The sequence below is a fragment of the Geospiza fortis genome, unplaced genomic scaffold (genome assembly GCF_000277835.1).
Source record: "Geospiza fortis unplaced genomic scaffold, GeoFor_1.0 scaffold11, whole genome shotgun sequence".
NCBI classification, from domain to species: Eukaryota; Metazoa; Chordata; class Aves; order Passeriformes; family Thraupidae; genus Geospiza; species Geospiza fortis.
In genome coordinates this window covers 10,986,133-11,003,656 of record NW_005054304.1, presented here as the reverse complement: position 1 = coordinate 11,003,656, position 17,524 = coordinate 10,986,133, and the positions used below count along the sequence as shown (strand labels likewise).

The window sequence follows — 17,524 nt, the reverse complement described above, 5'->3', positions numbered from 1 at the left end:
TAATTTCCTTTTGCCCATCCTGAACAGACACAGTAGAGAAATGGAAATGGTCACATATGATCAGACACTACTGAGATTTGCCCTTCCCTCACTGCTGCTCTCTTGGAGCAGTCTACACAGTTACAGCAATATTCCCTTGGCTGCCAGGCACTTGTGGTAGCTCAACAGCTCGCATCTGTTCAGGAAACATTTTTTGCAATACTTCATAATCATATAGGCTTTCTATCAAGATCAAATGCCCTAAATATCCCTCCTGCTCCTTGACACTACAAACAGCAGCACAAAAAGCAACAGCTTCCAAGAACTGCGATTTTCTCTGTAAAATCTTACTAAAAGATGTACATTCTAAAAATCCCATGTGAAACTTGTGTTCTGCCAGCAGTTCCATACCACAGTATCCTTCCCTGCAATGCAAGTGCTCTAACTGCTCTCCTCCTGCACTAATTCTGAAGACAAGCATGCAGTATGTCTTGTGTCTTGTTGTCTGTCCTGGGGTGACTTTATGATGCTTGCATCCCCATTTGTTTATTTAGCCCAGCAATAAGTTTTGCACCTTTAAGATTGCTTCCAAGGGTGAAGGGGAGGAGAAAAGAAGGGCAGAGGTCTCCTCCAAAATTTGCTCTAAACCAGGACATTGTCCAACAATAAACATAGGAGTGAAGCAGCACTGGTGACAATTTCAAGCTCAGTCAGCAGAAAAAAAGCAGGAAAAAATGGTCAGTTTCACTCTGAAAGCTCCTATAGGATCCAGTCAAGATGTTCCACAATTACTTCTTCTGCATAGAAGCTTAAGATTAAGCTCAGCATGTTTGGATGTCTAAGCAGTGAGAAAAACTGAACCAGTAAATCACAAAAGACCACACAGGTCTTTATGTTGTTAACCATCATAGTCTAGAATCTGCTACATTTCTGAAAGGTAATTTAATTTTTCAATTCTTAGTGTTCCCTGAGAAAATCATACCTCTCCCTGAAATGTTGGAAGTAAATGTGTTACACAACAAGGTTATTCAAAAACTTTTCCGTTTGTGTGTGGGTCTAGATAGATGGTGAACATTTGCAAATCCATGATCATGAAAGGCTGGCAACATGCTACTCCAATGCACAGAAATAACTGCATTATGCAAAGATGCATAAAGCAAGATCTTCCCAGCAGAGCAAAATGAATTAACTTCTGCTACCATCACGAACAGGGACACTATCTCTCTGGCATGACCTTAAAAAGGCTCATTTTCTCTTGCAGAAGAGAGGCATATCATAATTAAAGAGCATTCATCATCATCTCTGCACTTGCCCAAGATACCAGTGAACTCGCATGCTTGCAGGTCTTTCTTTCCAACAATCCTTCCAGTTCAGAAAGTATTCTAATCCTTTACTTCTGCACTGCTAGAAAGCTGAGTGTTTTTCTGAACACATTAATTTCCCATGTGTCTATAAATTCGGACAACAACTTAGTCATATGAAATATTCAACTATCTAGAAATACAACAACAAGATGAAATGCACTTTTCACTAGTTCACCACTTTCAAATTATTTTTTAAATTAAATATTTTGATAATTTTCAAAGATAAAATCATGGCATTTGAAGATTTGATTAAGGGTCTAATAAGAATTGTTTATGTTTGAGGATTCTTTGAAGATGCTCTGCTTTTATTTTTCATATGGTACTTTGAGAATATTCCACATCAAACAAGCAGCGGTGTGAAATGCTGTCTCACACAAACAGGGCAGGCAAACAAGTAAAAACTGGCATTTAAAACCACAAATATTTATGATCAATATTCTTGAAGGAAATTCTAAGAAATCTCAAGGTTTCTCACCTGTTCTTTAAATTGACAGTCAACTTCTGCAAATTCAAGTACCAAGCTAATGAAAACATCTTCCATGGAATGTGTGTTGATTAGACACAACATGCTGATGTGCAACTAATGTGCACAAGGATTTCTTCACAGTTCAGATTAGGAACCTAGTTTGTCCTGTCAGTAAGGGCCACCAAGACACACCAAAATAAGCAATTCAGGGTTAATTGCTTGCCAGTAGGCAAATTCTTCCCAATACAAATCCCAGAATCACAGAACAACCTGAGTTGGAGGGGAACCATCAGGATCATCGATGGGTCCTGTCTGCACAGGACACCCCAAGAGTCACACCATGCTCCTGAGAGCATTGTCCAAACACTTATTGAATTCTGTCAGCCTTGGTGCTGTGACCACTTCCCTGGGGAGCCTGTTCCAGTGCCCAACCACCCTCTGGGTGAAGAATTTTCCTGATATCCAACCTAAACCTCCCCTGACACAACTTCATGCTGTTCCCTCAGGTTCTGTCACTGATCAACAGAGCGAAGAGAACAATGTTCTCAGATGTTCTTTCTGTAAAATAAGTCTCAATCAAGCACATGTTATTCAAGCAGTCCTTCACTATTTATTATCATCTAACATACTTCAAACAGCAAATTTACACAGTGGTAACATCATGGATAATTAAATCCAGCTCCAAGACCACAAACCACCCCCTGTTCATCCCAAATTCCCTAAAGCAGTCTTTATCATGCTTTAGCCCTTTCCATAGAATAAAAAAAGACTATACATACATACTCCACTGTGTGTGAACTCACTTTTGCTGTCTGACACAGATGCTCCTCATGAAAACAGAAGAATTTCCTATAAAATGCTAAAACAATCCTAAATTATTTTCTATCTACAGAACTTTATATGACTTTGCCTCCTAGAGCTATTACTGCTAGTTATTTTGTGGATCAGCTGACTGACTTTTGTCATAGTATTTCAGAAGAACAAAGTTCTTCTTTCTTTGAATTACACATCTTTTTCAAATTGTTACTCTCTCAGTAATCAGCAGTGGTTTCCAGAAGGGGGATTAAAGCTGGCTTTAACAGTAACTCTTTTGGCAGAAGAAATGGCTGCAAAGTGAAAAAGCTCTACATGGTAGATATCATCATACACACCTCAGTAAGCATTTTGCAAGAGATCACACTGGAAATTTTTATTTTATTTTATGTTGAAAAAATAGAGTTTGATGGAAAAACTGAATATTTTGAAAAGGGGAAGGCTGCTTGGTGGCTGGTTGTGGGATAATTTTGCTTTACTATTTGCAATAATGACTGTGGCACAGGAGAATTGTGCTGAAGGGCACAAATATAAAATATTAGCAAAACCAAGATTCTCTGTGCACTGTAAGATTACAGGAAGTATCTGAGTACTACTGTCTCATTTCTATTATAAAGGCAAATAGGATCCCAGTATGCATGAGTCAGGCCCTTACAACAGAGATACAGAAGTGCCATCATGGAAAGCAGTGGTGGAATGAATTCTGTTCTTTCTGCCTGAACTCCAAGATTTCCTCTGGTGCTAGTAAAGAGAAGGGCTTATAAGGATGAATAGGAAAGGCAACATTCCCGTATGAGGGAAGATTAGGTGTTTGAGGCTCTTAGCCTACCAAAACAAAGGCACAGAAGAATCAGCTTGTTCAATGCAAATACCTTACTGAAGGAAGCATCAAATAAAAAGAGAGGTATTTAAAAATCAGGAGAGTGCAGTTCAAAGAACACATGGATCTTCACTGGGAAGCTGCTATGCCAGGGAGACTAGATTCACCAGCTCATGAGAACCCTCTCTTGTAAAAAATACAACCAGACATGATCAAAGAGCTTAATATATCTGATTACAACTTATGAAGTACCTAAAATTCAAGACACAAAAAGAGAAAACATGAAGGAAAAACTTCCAAACACACAAGAGAAGAAAAACATCAAAACTCGCATCATGCTTCAGGAATGAAAGCTGCCATGTAACAACAGTCAGAAACAAAGATATCCCAGTGTCAAGAGTATCTGATGAACCAAAAGCCTACAGTGCTTTGACCTCAAAGCATGAGCAAGAGGTCAAATGATAATATACAAGCAATACAAACATTTTAAAGTGATAAATATGCCTAGTTAACTAAGTAATATTCTTGAGCATCTTCCCAGATGGGAACTTCAAAGCGCCTCATAAAGCCTTAATGATCTACCTCTCATTGAAAATTATGGGTGCCTTATTTACTGTTTTACAGCTAAGAAACTTTGGACACTGATCCACTGCACTACGGAAATATGCACTTAATATTAACTTTGATTAGTCTCCTGCCATGCACTTAAGTGCTTTGCTAGATCATAAATGTGAATGGCCTATCCTCAGAATAACATAGGATATGGGATATGAATGAAGAAGGAGGTTTAATGATCACTATCTACCTCTAGTTGCATACTGTTCGTGGAATAAAAGACAGAACACACCACTCAGCATCATTCTGTAGATAACTGTGCACCACTCAGCACCATTACTCAGTCCACAAGTGACTCATGGATCACAATTTAAGAACCTCTGCTTCAGGACATAAAAGAATTACAAGCTATCATCAGAATGTGCTACTCAGAAAACAAAATGGGTCCACTTTAGTAAGGATGCCATCTTTGAGCTTACTCCTAAACCTGACTACAACTGAGACAGATTTTCAAGGGAGCACTAATTTAAATAAGAATACAGTGGCAGCACACAGAAGCTCCTTGGATTTCAAAGCAGGTAGTACTTTGGTATGAGTACATCTGAAACTCCAGCATGTCCAGTTCAGTGCCCACCCAAATACCATCAGTACTGAATTCCTGTGCAAAAGCAGATCCATAAAAGTCATGAGGTATCTATTCCTATGGCAAAATTATTTTTTTTTTACTTTCAGTGCATAGATATGCTACTAAGTGTGAATTTGGGAAAATAATAACCAACAGTTTTAATGATTATAATCAAGAACTTTGGCCTTGCTTTCCCCCTTAGGCAAAACTTAATAGTCACCAGTGCATTAGGACTCTCAAACACGATCAACTCTGCTGTGTTATTTCTGTTGAGCTATTTTATGATCCATTAAAGTACTATAGAAGCGAATAAAAAATCTGGCAGTGAGCTCTCATAAAGGCTTATAAATTAAAATTCATTGTTTCAAAATAAAAACATTTGACTGTGTATACAACTACACTGCTCATACCTCCAACCACAGCAAGAGTGACATTTGATTGCTATTACAGGCAATAACATAATACAACAGGTAAAAATTTGTAACGAGTTCTTCACTTCTAGCTCCCTGAATGGAGACAAAGAGTTAAAAAGAGTAATCTGAGCCCCATTCAAAGCAAAACCACAGAGATCTTTTATATTTTAGCCAATGCAAAGAAAATATCCATCAAGAAGAGTTTCTGAGAAAATTAAGTAGAGATGTATATCATTACTATGAATATCAATTTTGCTGCAAGAACTTGTAGAAAGATCATTCCAAAGCACTTCTGAAAGACGGTTAAACCACATTCTAAATAAAGCTAAGTTATACCTTTCTCTGTCTTTAATAACTTGCTGAACAATGTGGTCACAAGCTCACAAATTACTTAGGTCAGCACCTATCAACAGCTAAAGGGCACAGCAAAACAATCTGACCCTGAGAATAAAAGCAAGCAAGGGCTAAGGAATACTCAGCATTAGGATACTAAACTCAGTGTCAGTACCCTCAGCCATGGGATATTTTCAAGCCAACAAGATAAAGCAATGTGAGGCACCGAGATAACCGTATTTATTAGAAATTATATCAAGAAATTATATATATTATATCAAAAATGAGTATTTTAAAATACTAAAAACCTTTATTCAGTTACTTGGAGAGAAATACTTTTCAAATGGGATTCCTGAGGATTCTGTACTTATTTCAGATAAAACACACTTCAAGGTTAACACAAGAAGCACAAGGCATACAGAATAAAAAGTAGCAACTATTAAAAAAACTTATGTGGTATAAAATCAACATAACCCTTCTTCTTGCCCTTTGTCTTAAATAAAACACATGCAAGTATATTTACCTTTGCTCCATGTTTATGCAGAACTTCCATGACATCATTATGAGCTTTTTCAGCTGCAACATGTAAAGGCGTCATGAAACTAGAGGTGGGGGGAAAAGTGATGTATTAGTTTTTTACATTTCTAGTATGACAGAGGCCTTTGGAAAACTCAAACATTTCAGAAACCTACTCTTTGTTTTTCTCATTTACATTTGCTCCTTTCCTGAGCAATAGTTCTGTAACTTGCTTCCTCTTCGGATGCACGGCAGCAACAGCACAGTGCTGCAAAAAAAGGAAACATAAAGCATATTTCAAATACACAGACAATAAAGAACTTTAAAGATATATTACTTCATCCCTTAATTATTCTGCTAAAAACAGACTACAAAACTTACAAACAGAATTCATCATACTGAACAAAATACAGGTTAGGGATCAATGCTAAATTATTCTACTCAGAAAAATAATTTTAATTTTAAAGCTATTTGTCACTTAGGAAAAAAGCAGTATGGTACCAACTACATTAACCAGCTATCAGGACAAAAGTGACACATAAAGAACAAAGGAGGAAAAGACAAAGAGTTTGAAATAGCCTAACTTTTTACAGAGAGTCTCCAAAGGGGTCTGTAAGGATTCTGCTGCAGTTGTCAAATTGACAGGACTTGAATGTTGCTTTGGTTCTTCCTCTGCTCTAATGTGTACTGACCTTGTTAATGGCCATTTGTGTCATGCACCCAGCTACAGATTATGTAATAAGCAAACAGGCAATACATTTCTCTTAGAGTCTCTTTCTTCCCATGCTATGAGAAAGACACAGCCTTCAACACAGGGTTTCTCAATGCTCACGCCTGCCCTTGTGGGACCACACAGCCCTTTGCTAGGTGTAACTATTGTCCTAAATGTGGCTGGCATCTGCTGGCTTCTCAACAGTGTCCCTATCAATGTATTCCTGAAGCCTGGAATTACCAGCATCGTTCCAGATGAGATTAAATACCCAGCTTTAAAACCAAGTCCAGAAATGCTTATTTCAAGTTTGGACATCTCAAGATAGCAGACTATGAGAAATAGGAGAAACTTTTGGATTTTTCTGTTTATATCTTTACCCACATTTTAAACCAGTAACCCATAAAAGGCAGAAAGTCTCCTGGAAGAGTTCTCTAACTTTCCAACAGCAGAATGATAATGTTTACAATTAGACAGACCCCAAACCCAATGCTAATAGGTAGCACTAGTACCAATAATCATCTTTTGTCTAGTTTCAGCCTTCATTATGAAGTAACTTTCACTCAAGCTTCCACACTGTTGTTAATCAGCAGGGTACATCCAAATTTTGCAAAGGCAAGCTTTGTAAATAAACATTAAGATCAACTTTTGCTGTGAAGTGAGGCAGCATTTTTAAGGCTTTGCAGATAATATCCTGTCTCTATTTCCTGCCTATATGGTAAGTACTAAAACACACAAATGCTGAAATATTGCCAAATCTCAAAGTAACACTAAAACCTACATCAAGTGCTTGCTGTGGCCTTTTGGCAAATACAGCAGAGATGCCAGTGGCCCATGGAAAACAATATCATGCTTAGGGCAGAAATAGCTCAGTTAGATTACACATAACCTCATCTGATCCTGGAAGCTAAGTCCTTTCATTTGGACTGCGGATGATTTGAAAAGCTCAGGTATAGCAGCCAAAAACTGAAAAATCACAGTCAAGCACTTAATGAACAGTGAACCAAATACATCAATAGACCTAAAATATTCCATTTGGTCCAGCTGTCTCTGCAGAATCAGCAGGCAGAAAAGAGCAAAGAACATTAGGGGACTATGAAGTGATCATTACACAGCTAAAGAGATGCCACATAGCAGCAGCTGATACGCTCAGAACGAAAAGGATAACATCATCCCAAAATTCATACTGCCTTCATATTCAGCCTATAAACCTCTCTTCTCTGTCTTGATTCTAACTTCAGGCGAGGATGCTGAGTCCTCCACAGAGGAAACAGAGCATATGGATGCTTGGTACCCAATACACAATGTTCTGATCACAATCACAATGTTTCCAACACTAAATATGCAGTTGCATGCCTGCAGCTAAGACCTGACACTGGGAAGAAAATGTTCCACTGGAATAAAGTATCATAACTATAGTGGTTTTAATAATGCCATCAGTCTCAGCTTCAAAGTTTTCACTACATCTGGGATACTGGCTGTGTTCTTTGCTTCCACTGCTTCTTTAAACAATTAAGTAAGAGCAGAATAATGCCAGGAAAGCCTCAAAAGAACCCGGTTCTACAGCTAATGTGGTATTGTCAGTACTATTCCAAACTTGTAAGACCCTGTGATATACACCTGTTTCACCACAATTTTATGTATCCTGTGAAGAAAATTTGTGATCCAAGTTCGCTCACATAAAACATGAAGGAAACCACTGGGCTACAGAAATAAAATTTAACCCCATAAAAAACCACAGCAACAGTCCAACAAAAAAAGAGGTTTATAGGGAAAAATTCAAGAGAAGTGAAAAATGAAAAAGTGAAGAGTGGCTGGAGAGCCTCTGTAATCTACCAGAAGGAAGGAAAAAAGTGATAAAATAAATTATATTATGTTTTTTCTATAGTGGTGATTTTATTTAAGCATAGAAAGTGTTCAATGCCAAATTCCCTATCTCAGATGATGAATGTATTTTCATAGTGTAGAAGTAAAACTCCTTGACTCCAGGCTACCAGCACATTTATCATGAAGCAAATGGATTGACTGTATAATCTCACCAGTGCAGTCTCATGCGACTGTGGCTGCTTAAAATTAATGATCTCCAAAGCAAGTGTCTTTTTCACTTTGGCTAGGTCTGCCTCTCTGGCTGCTTGCAGTAGAGAGTGTCCTTTGAATTCATCTGTTAGAGGAAAAAGACACATTTAATATTCAGCAAAATGTCACATTTATAAATGTTATTGCAGAAAGACAGCTATACTCAGTTAAGAGGAAAGAGGAGTGCTTCTGCATGTCTTTGGGTGCCAGCTGACCTGGGACACAGAACACGAAAGCTTTGCTGAAACCAAAGGGATATGCTAAAGGATAGGGGAAGCTATGCCTTGAGTAAAATCCTTATAGCTTTTCTCCCTTTTATCCTCCACCCACCTGACATTAAATGCATATGTGACCTCTACATTACCCATGTCTGTGTTCAAATAAGCACAATGCTATGAGCTATTCTTAAGAAAATAAACAATTTCAGTTGTTTTTCAAAAACTGTATTGTATTTGCATGACAAAGAATTCACTGTAAAGCTTAAGTATATATAAAACTTCTATAAAATTATAAAAAACAACAATAACAACAAAACCAAGAATAATACATATATAAAATACTAAACTATTGGTCTTAAAGAAAGCTAACTAGCTGAGCATTTGAAGTCAGTCTGCTCCCAAGATGAAACAAGTTTTGACAGCAGGTATATCTTTGCAAGTACAGATCACTAATTTTGCTATTTCCAAATCTTGTTTAGGTCAGCAACTAGTTCATTTGAGTTTTAAATAACTTTGAATTTGAAAAGAAGTGTTTTTCTCAAAATGTTCAGACAAAAGGCAGGTTAGCAAAAATTACATCTGACCCTGGGAACTAGAAAAAAATACTTCCATTTCAGTAAAAATATAAATATTTTTGTTTCATAAGCAAGCTTGAAATCTTAAGTTTGTTAATGAAGGGCTTTCTTCTCCCACCTTTGTTTTAATGTCTGGTTTAAATTTCTTTGTAAGCAAAGCACTACTCAAAGCACAAGTGCAAATAAATTTTGAAATAACAAATATAATGTAACTTTATTCACAAAGTATAAGACAAAACAACTCAACAACATAAAAACGTGATATTTTGGGATGCAAATACAAGCTCATCCATCAAGATACTGTCAAATTTGACGTAATGCTCACATTTGTTTACAAATTTCAGTGGATATTAATGGACATGTATCTTCCCTCATTGCTCTTGAGGAATTCTAAACACAGAAATAAACCGAAGTTTAAACTGATTTTTTTTTTGCTTGCTAATTTAAATAAATGCTAAATTAATCCTCCTCAGAGTCAGAAGCTATAGCCCAGAACTCAGAGTAGAGAAGTACCTAAAAGATACTAATGCCCTCCTCTTTTCTTCTAGACCAAAGTTTTCTGCTGCATGTGATCTCACCATCATCCCCTGCAAAGAATAGTGACTAGACTAAAACCTGACTAGCTGTGATTGTGAGTAGTGCAGGATCACTTTATTAGTGTCTAGGGGCTTCTGCTATACCGGAAAGTTGAGAGACAAAACCAAAAACTCATTTATAATAGAGATTCTAATCGTCAAGAAGTTTTCTGTAACTTCATAATGCTCTGTTTCCATATATGTCTCATTTAATTATCTTTCACATTTTAAAAGAGTCAGGAAACAAATCCCCCAAAGAGGGAAAGCAAAGGCATACAAATTAAATTTAGAGATGAAATACTGGTTTGTAAACAGCATAAGGATTGTTACAAAAGAAGGTGATGGAATTTCCATCTCCAAGGTTGCACACCAAAGCTACCACCTTCTGGAAGTTTCTAAATGCAATACAGAGCTTCAATATAGAGGATCCTGTGTGACTGAACTGGACTTTCAACATTAAAAAAAACCGCAAAGTCACTGATTCAGCAGTGCCTTAATAATTCTAAACTTCAGAAAACCAGGCAATATGACAAATGATGTATCAGAGGTACCTGTGCACTTCAAAGCACACAGCACAGCTGCAGCTACTCTGCTGCCTTGCATCCACTTCTGAAGCTTGAGGAAGGTGGCCTGGAAGGAAAGCATCTCTTTACACCCACCACCAAGTGTTTTCAGTCTGGAAGCACTTACAGGTCAGTCTCTCCCTGAGCTCAGGCGTTGGAGCCATGTCCACGGCGCTCTTGCCGTGGCAGTTGACCAAGGTGGGATCGGCGCCGTGGCTCAGCAGGAGCGAGCAGACCTCCACGCGGTTCTTGGAAGCAGCCTCGTGCAACGGGGTGAATTGCCACAGGTCCATGGCATTCACACAGGCACCATGCTAGCGCAGCAAAAAAAGCCTTGCATTAGGAAGAAATCAGCTTCAACAACTAAAAAGCTCACAGATTTTCATTTTATTATAAAAATTGGTTCAAATCACTCATTTATGAACACACACACATAAAATTTAATTAAAAATACCAGCATACAGAAAAATACCGCTGAATCTGTGAAAAATAATTAGAATTTTTATGTGAGCTAATTTTTGAACAGAAAGATTCAACTCTACTATCAGTCCAAAGGAATTAGATAAAGAAAAAAACACATATACTGTTTCAAAGACCTACAGTTGCAGGCTTCTGAAATGACAATATGACGTTTGAAACCTGTTACTAGTAGGAAAAAAAAAATTTACTTTTCAACTGATATAAAGAGTTCATATGTCATCTAACACATCTAAATCAACAGTAATTACTTCCCATCCCTCTGCTTACCTTAAGCAGCAGCTCTGTAACCTCGTAGTGTCCATAGGAACAGGCATTATGAAGAGGCACAAGACCACTGCATGGAAGAAGAAGGCAAATGACAATTTTCTTTAAAGTGGCATTTTTAAGGGAGGAACAATTTTCTCCCTACTGAACTGAAAAGATCAAATTAAAGTTAAAATATTCAAGTAGCTAAGCATTTAAAAATTAGGATTTACAAACTAATGATAAAATCTGACTTCCCAAACAACACATTACTTAAGAGTGGCATTAAAACTTAGGGGTTTGTTGCTTGGTTTTAGGAGGGTTTTTTTGTTGTGGGTTTTTTTTGTTGCCTTAACAGGCCACAGATGTTTAATCTACCATTAAGACTAGCATTAACTGGCTTTGATGTGATCTTTCTTGAAGCTACTAAGGAGGAGGAAAAGTCCCATTCCACATTCAATTTCCTCAACAGTGTTCTGCTTCTGCCTAAATAGGAACTCCTATTTTAAATGCTACATGAAAGGCAAAACTCCCCAGATAACACTAACGTAACTCCTGGGTATTTTATGAAGATGTACAAATATCCATAGAAAGCAGACTCAAATTGCTGCTCTAGACTGTGGAATGACCTGATTTTCCTCCATTTTTACAGTACAACCTATTTAACTGCTCAAGATACTTCTAAGAGTCCCTGAAATTTTTGTAGTGTTATATTACTGCAGGCCACACTTAAAAATGACACTAGCAAAGTAAATAACAGGGATTTAGTCACAAGCATAAGATGTAATAAAAGTCATGCATTGAAAAGGAGATGTGAGATGGGCAATTACTGCAGAGGACAAAATGAGTTTAATTCAAGCCAAGCATGACAGGCTAGTTATGGCTCAACAGATCAGTACACATAATACATGAAAACCATAATTAACCCCATAATACCTATGAAAAATACAGAGGGTAATTCCCAGGACTGCAAAACCAACTCAGAGATAATTAGGACAGCAACTAGTAGACAGCAATTAAATAAACTTAATTTTAAGGTGGATGCTCTCAGAAGCAGCAACACATTTGTCACAGGAGAGGAAAATTTGTTTGGGGAAAATTTTTCAGACTGTTTTTTCCATCATTATTTTTCTTAATTACAACTTATAAGTGCATGTGTGAGACAGAGAGACTATCCATTTCACAGAGCACTCAAAAAACCTGCCCACTTCCAAAATGATGGTCATCTCAGAGGACTGAGGGCTTCAAGGCCTGTCAGCAAAGACAGTCCTGAAGCAATGCATCTGCCCACTTCTGCAGCATCCCCTTCCCTCTTCCAGCACAATAGCAGTAAGGGAAAGGAAAGACCAGTGGAGAAAGAGCTGCTTACTTGGCTGGGCTACTCTTTGGGATTAACTAGAAGTGGTGACCATTTTGAAAATACAGAACAATTCCTAAGCACCTTCTCTGAACTGACTCCATTGAAGAGAACCTAACAGTTCTATAAAATCAATGCAGCCTAATTTAACTCCTTAAATGAAAAGTGACAGTTATTTATAGCCTATTTTCTTATAAATTATGTATAAAGAAGAAACAGCAAGGTGAAACAAAACACCACACTGATTCTAAATGTGTGGTGCCACTAATAAAAACTGGGAGCTTACTAGGATGTTAGATGTTTCTAAATATGTTTGGGTTGTTTTAAAGTTCAGTACAGAGTAAGTATTGAAAGGTTTTCCTTTCTTTGTTTGCTTTCCTTCCCTTCCTGCTCCAGCCCCAAGTTCAAGTTCAACTTAACTACCTCTCATACATTCCAAGCAAATTGTTCAAAACTCATCATACAGCCTCTACACTGGAATTTTCTAACAACTGATGCTGAAATTTTGGAAAGGTACAAAAGACCTTCAACCTGCTTAAATAATGCTGGATCTACCTAAATAGGTATTATATGGAGCTTTACTGTAGGACTTTTGTGGTTTATTTTTTGTGGGGTTTTTTGAGGGGCAGGGGGAACGTGTTTTATTGTGTTTTCTCTTTTTCTGGGGGGGAGGGTGGGGGAGGTTGTGGTGTGTTTTGGTTTTCTGTGGTTTTTGTGGGGTTTTTTGAGTGTACTTTTGTTTTCTGACTTGCATAATATGCATTTAACAACAATACTGTTTAAAAAAGCCATTGGGGTAAATGGAGAGACAAAAGAGCTACAATTAGTTAAACTTCAAGAGTTTTAAGTACACTTAGGACTGTTTTGGAGAGAAAGGAAAAAAGGGAAAGAAGCTAAGAAAATTTAAAATCACTTCTAACACTAGTAGAAAATGAAAAAACAGGAAGTGCCTCAGGTTTGCTGCTGGAGACAGCACACACACATATTTTACTTCTATGGATTCTGAATTCAAAATGTATGCCTTTAACTAGGGGCCCAATTTATACCATATTAGGACTAAGCCTTCCAATCCAACCATCATGAAAATCATCATCTTAGAGATGAGAAATGTATGGCTGAGAACAACACACAGCAAGTATCATTTCAGATTTCTGACTGCTGTGCACTTTGCTGATATCTTACATAACTACCACCCCTTAATGCAAAAATAGGATAGTTTAGCCTCTACTATATGTTGATTTTTGCTATCAGTTTCAATGAAGATAGATCTATGAGGACCACTAGTTGTGAGCACATGAGCATTACTGATGTTACTTGGAATTACATCCATATATGTGCAACAAGATAATGAGGCCATAAGTTTTTCAATGCACATCTTTCACTAAGCCCTTGTATCTTCTCCCCATCGCCTATCCAAAAAAATGCTGTTAGTCTGTAATTTTAAAGGGTAGTCTGTAAATGGAAGTAAAGCTCAAAGTTTGGAAAAAAAATTAAAGGTGTAAAAGCAGCCTTAAAACAAGTGCAATCACAACTAATCTGAAGCACACTCAGATTTTCGGTAGCAAACATCACGTTCTTAGACAACTACTTGAGATTGTGCTGCAACATGAACCAAAAAAACAATTCTATATCTTGACTAATACAAAACCAGTGCCTCAAACAGTAATAAATCAATTAATTTTACATACCCTTTGTCCTTTGCATGTACATCTGCACCATGCTGAAGCAGAAGCTGGACTATCCGAACTCTGTTGTAGCCAGCTGCTAAGTGTAAAGGAGTGGACTGCAAAACAAAAGAAGATGAAGAATGGGAGCCACATCAATCTGAAGTCCTGTACTTCCTGCCATTGAAATACTCTCAGTTACTCTTATACATTGCACCAAGATAAGTTAAAGTACCCTTCTGTGATTAGCTGAATTAACAAATACACAGCACATGCATGCCCCTCCTGCTGCCGAACCAAAAAAAAAAAAAAGCCTTAAGATGGATAAGAATACAGGCACCCCCAAGGCAATAACAGCCTCTTAATTTAAAGCTAATTTTAAAAATCATTATCATCACCATCATCTCTGCACCAAAAAAGTATCCATATTTGTTCTGTACTGCGCTGTGGTAAGACAAAGAGAAAATTGTATGCAGATTGCAGTTTGCTGCAAAATACAGGTCTTCATCAGTAATGCACCTTGCTGCATAATAACAGAGTAATAACATCTTTCTCCATAGCTAGCTCATATGAATTTTAACTGAAAGCTTTTGAGTTGAGTTGACAACAGTAATGTCCCTTGAAGTTTATTTTTAAAAGCTTTTTTATTATAAAACAAATTTTGTGTGCTGTCTCAGCCCGAGGGGACTGCTTTCCTACAGAAATGGATGATGTTGTTTCCTCCTTCCCAAGGCTGAGAAGCAGAGGATTTTAAAGGGATCTTTGTTGCAATTTATTTTGTGGCGTGCAACCAAATGATACAATTTTCTCACAGTAAAACCCAACACATAAAGCAGCTTGAAACATGGGAAAACGTACATATCTCACTGTATTATGCCACGTATAAATTTACTGGCAGCATTAAAACATCATTATACAGTATTACAAGGGGAGATGTCACAGTTCACTATTATCAAGAGGTTAAAAAACAAAAAAAAACCTCAAGACAAATGGTCGCATCTGTGATAAACAGAAGCAAGTACTATACATCCATAAACAGTATGGATTTCCAGGAACAATATTTAATGTCCATAACTTCGGAGCAGTCTGTATTATATTTTACTAAAGTCTCAACACTTTGCTACTTGGCTTCAGAAAGAGTAACAACTTTGACAACAACCAAGTGTCCTGTGTATTATACTGAGGACACAGGTTGTACTATCAGAAATGACAGCACGGGGTATCTCTTAGAAAAACAACTGGAAAACTCAGTAAATTTAGGGAAGTAGTTACACAAGTTTCCGTAAGACCCATCTTCAGAATTATCTCTACTGAAGGACCTCTAACATTCTAACACGAAGATCCCCAGAGTGTTTCCAAGATACAAAATACCAGTAACAACATTTAGTTGTTTGACCACACAAATTATCAGGATCTATTATTATTAAGGCTTCTGCTACTGAATTAACAATTTAGAGTGATCTAGAAGGCAATATATTCTTTTTATATCTGCCCCTATTACAAAATAATTAACAATTTAGACTGATCTAGAAGGCAATATCATAAATACTAATGAAAATGTGGATAAGGATGATGCCGCTATTGACACTACCAGAATACTTCAGCACTATTTATTCTGACAGTTGCCTTGGGTTGGTTACTAAATCCAGTTTTATCAATTGAATTAGTAACTCAGAAAACCTAAAATTAATTTGAAATGGACTACAGAGAAGTCTGTCCATTCAAAGGTCTAGACTCCAGAAAAACTGGAGCCAAGCATTAAATGTTTGGAACGCTGCAGGATCCTTTAACCTCACAACAATTAAACTTCATCTTTTCTTGTCTGAGCACCACTTCTAAAACAATGATGGCAGACTTCCAAAACTATGCTTTACTAAAAGGAAACATTATTAACAGAGATGTTCTCAATAAAGACACATAACCCCAGAGTCTTGCTCAATCCTTAAAATTAAAAGAAAAACTATTATGACTCATGCTGGGACTGTGCACTTTGTATTTCTAGGGTTAATAGATCTGCATTTGCCGAATAACTTCATTAGGAAGAAACACAAAACTTTTCAAGTTTATAGCTTCACAACAAATGGCATAAATGAAGCAAATCAGCATTAACCCAAATCTTTAGACAACTTATATCCCTGTCTTTCAGTAAGGTGAGCTACCTCCTTCTCTTGAGCAAGGGCATGCAGACACCCCAGTCCCATGACTGAAATATGGAGCATCTTGTTTTGCCCAGCACACCAGAATTATTTATCTGCAGCCAGGCACCTGACATTTGGTGTGCCTGCCTTGCGGCCCACAGCAGCTCCAGCGAAGCTGTGTGCTGTGCTGTGGCTGCCTCTCCAAGCAGCATCAACTGATGCTCCCTGTGCCCATCCTGGAGAGGGGGCTGAGATCTCCAGCAGGCAGCATGCCTCAACTCTGCAACTGCAAACACCCAGTGCTGGAGAGGCAGGCAGTCAGAGGGCCAGAGAGACCACTTAACTGATGGTCAAGGACAAGTGAACACACACACAGGTGCAGGAGGCAGGAGCAGAGAACCTGGAGTGCTGCTCCCCCTTTATCCACAAGCCAGTAGCTCATTAGTTCAGCTAAATGGCTCCTATAAATGCTGTGCTTACATATGCTTCAGGAAGGAGAAAGCAGGAAGATGCTGTCTCCATGATGCTTAGAAGCTTCTTTCCTTTCTCATAAGAAAGACCATTCATCCATACTACAGATTTAATAAGTAAAAATACTAATGTGGAGTTACAACTTTGTATGCTAATTATAGAATCTAGGTAACTAAAAGATAATATTGTGCTACATGAACTACTCATTAGATGACATTATGAGCCCTCAAAAAAATAGCGAATTATGGCAGTAGAGAGTGATTCTTAAAATTAACATGCTATTTATATAGCATCAGGGAAGTAAAAACTAAATACCATTGATAGCAATGTCTACTGCGCCTGAAAGGTATATCAAATTAATGACTTAATATTAAGAAAACAGATTAAATAAAGCTATCAATTAACCCCTCCTCCCATATCTTGCAAAACTTGGCAAGACTTACTAACAAAAATCCTTAGAGGGCACTTACCTTCCAGGACTCACATTCACAATTACCAGGCCAATCACACTGGCTTACTTGCTAGTATAATTAAAAAGAGTATAACTCCATTTTTGTTAAGTAAAGTAGAC

General features: G+C 37.5%; 1 protein-coding gene across 1 annotated transcript in view; it reads right to left on the bottom strand.

Moving 5' to 3' along the window:
* Nucleotides 1-17,524, bottom strand: part of LOC102031928 (poly [ADP-ribose] polymerase tankyrase-1) — a 128,863-nt gene that overhangs the window by 29,425 nt on the left and 81,914 nt on the right. Inside the window, exons 7-12 of the mRNA XM_014311935.2 lie at nucleotides 14,369-14,463; nucleotides 11,348-11,414; nucleotides 10,728-10,914; nucleotides 8,633-8,754; nucleotides 6,061-6,152; nucleotides 5,892-5,970 (exon numbers count right to left, since the gene is read on the bottom strand). Of these exons, the coding sequence (XP_014167410.2) occupies nucleotides 5,892-5,970; nucleotides 6,061-6,152; nucleotides 8,633-8,754; nucleotides 10,728-10,914; nucleotides 11,348-11,414; nucleotides 14,369-14,463 (642 nt within the window). The remainder of the gene's footprint in view (nucleotides 1-5,891; nucleotides 5,971-6,060; nucleotides 6,153-8,632; nucleotides 8,755-10,727; nucleotides 10,915-11,347; nucleotides 11,415-14,368; nucleotides 14,464-17,524) is intronic.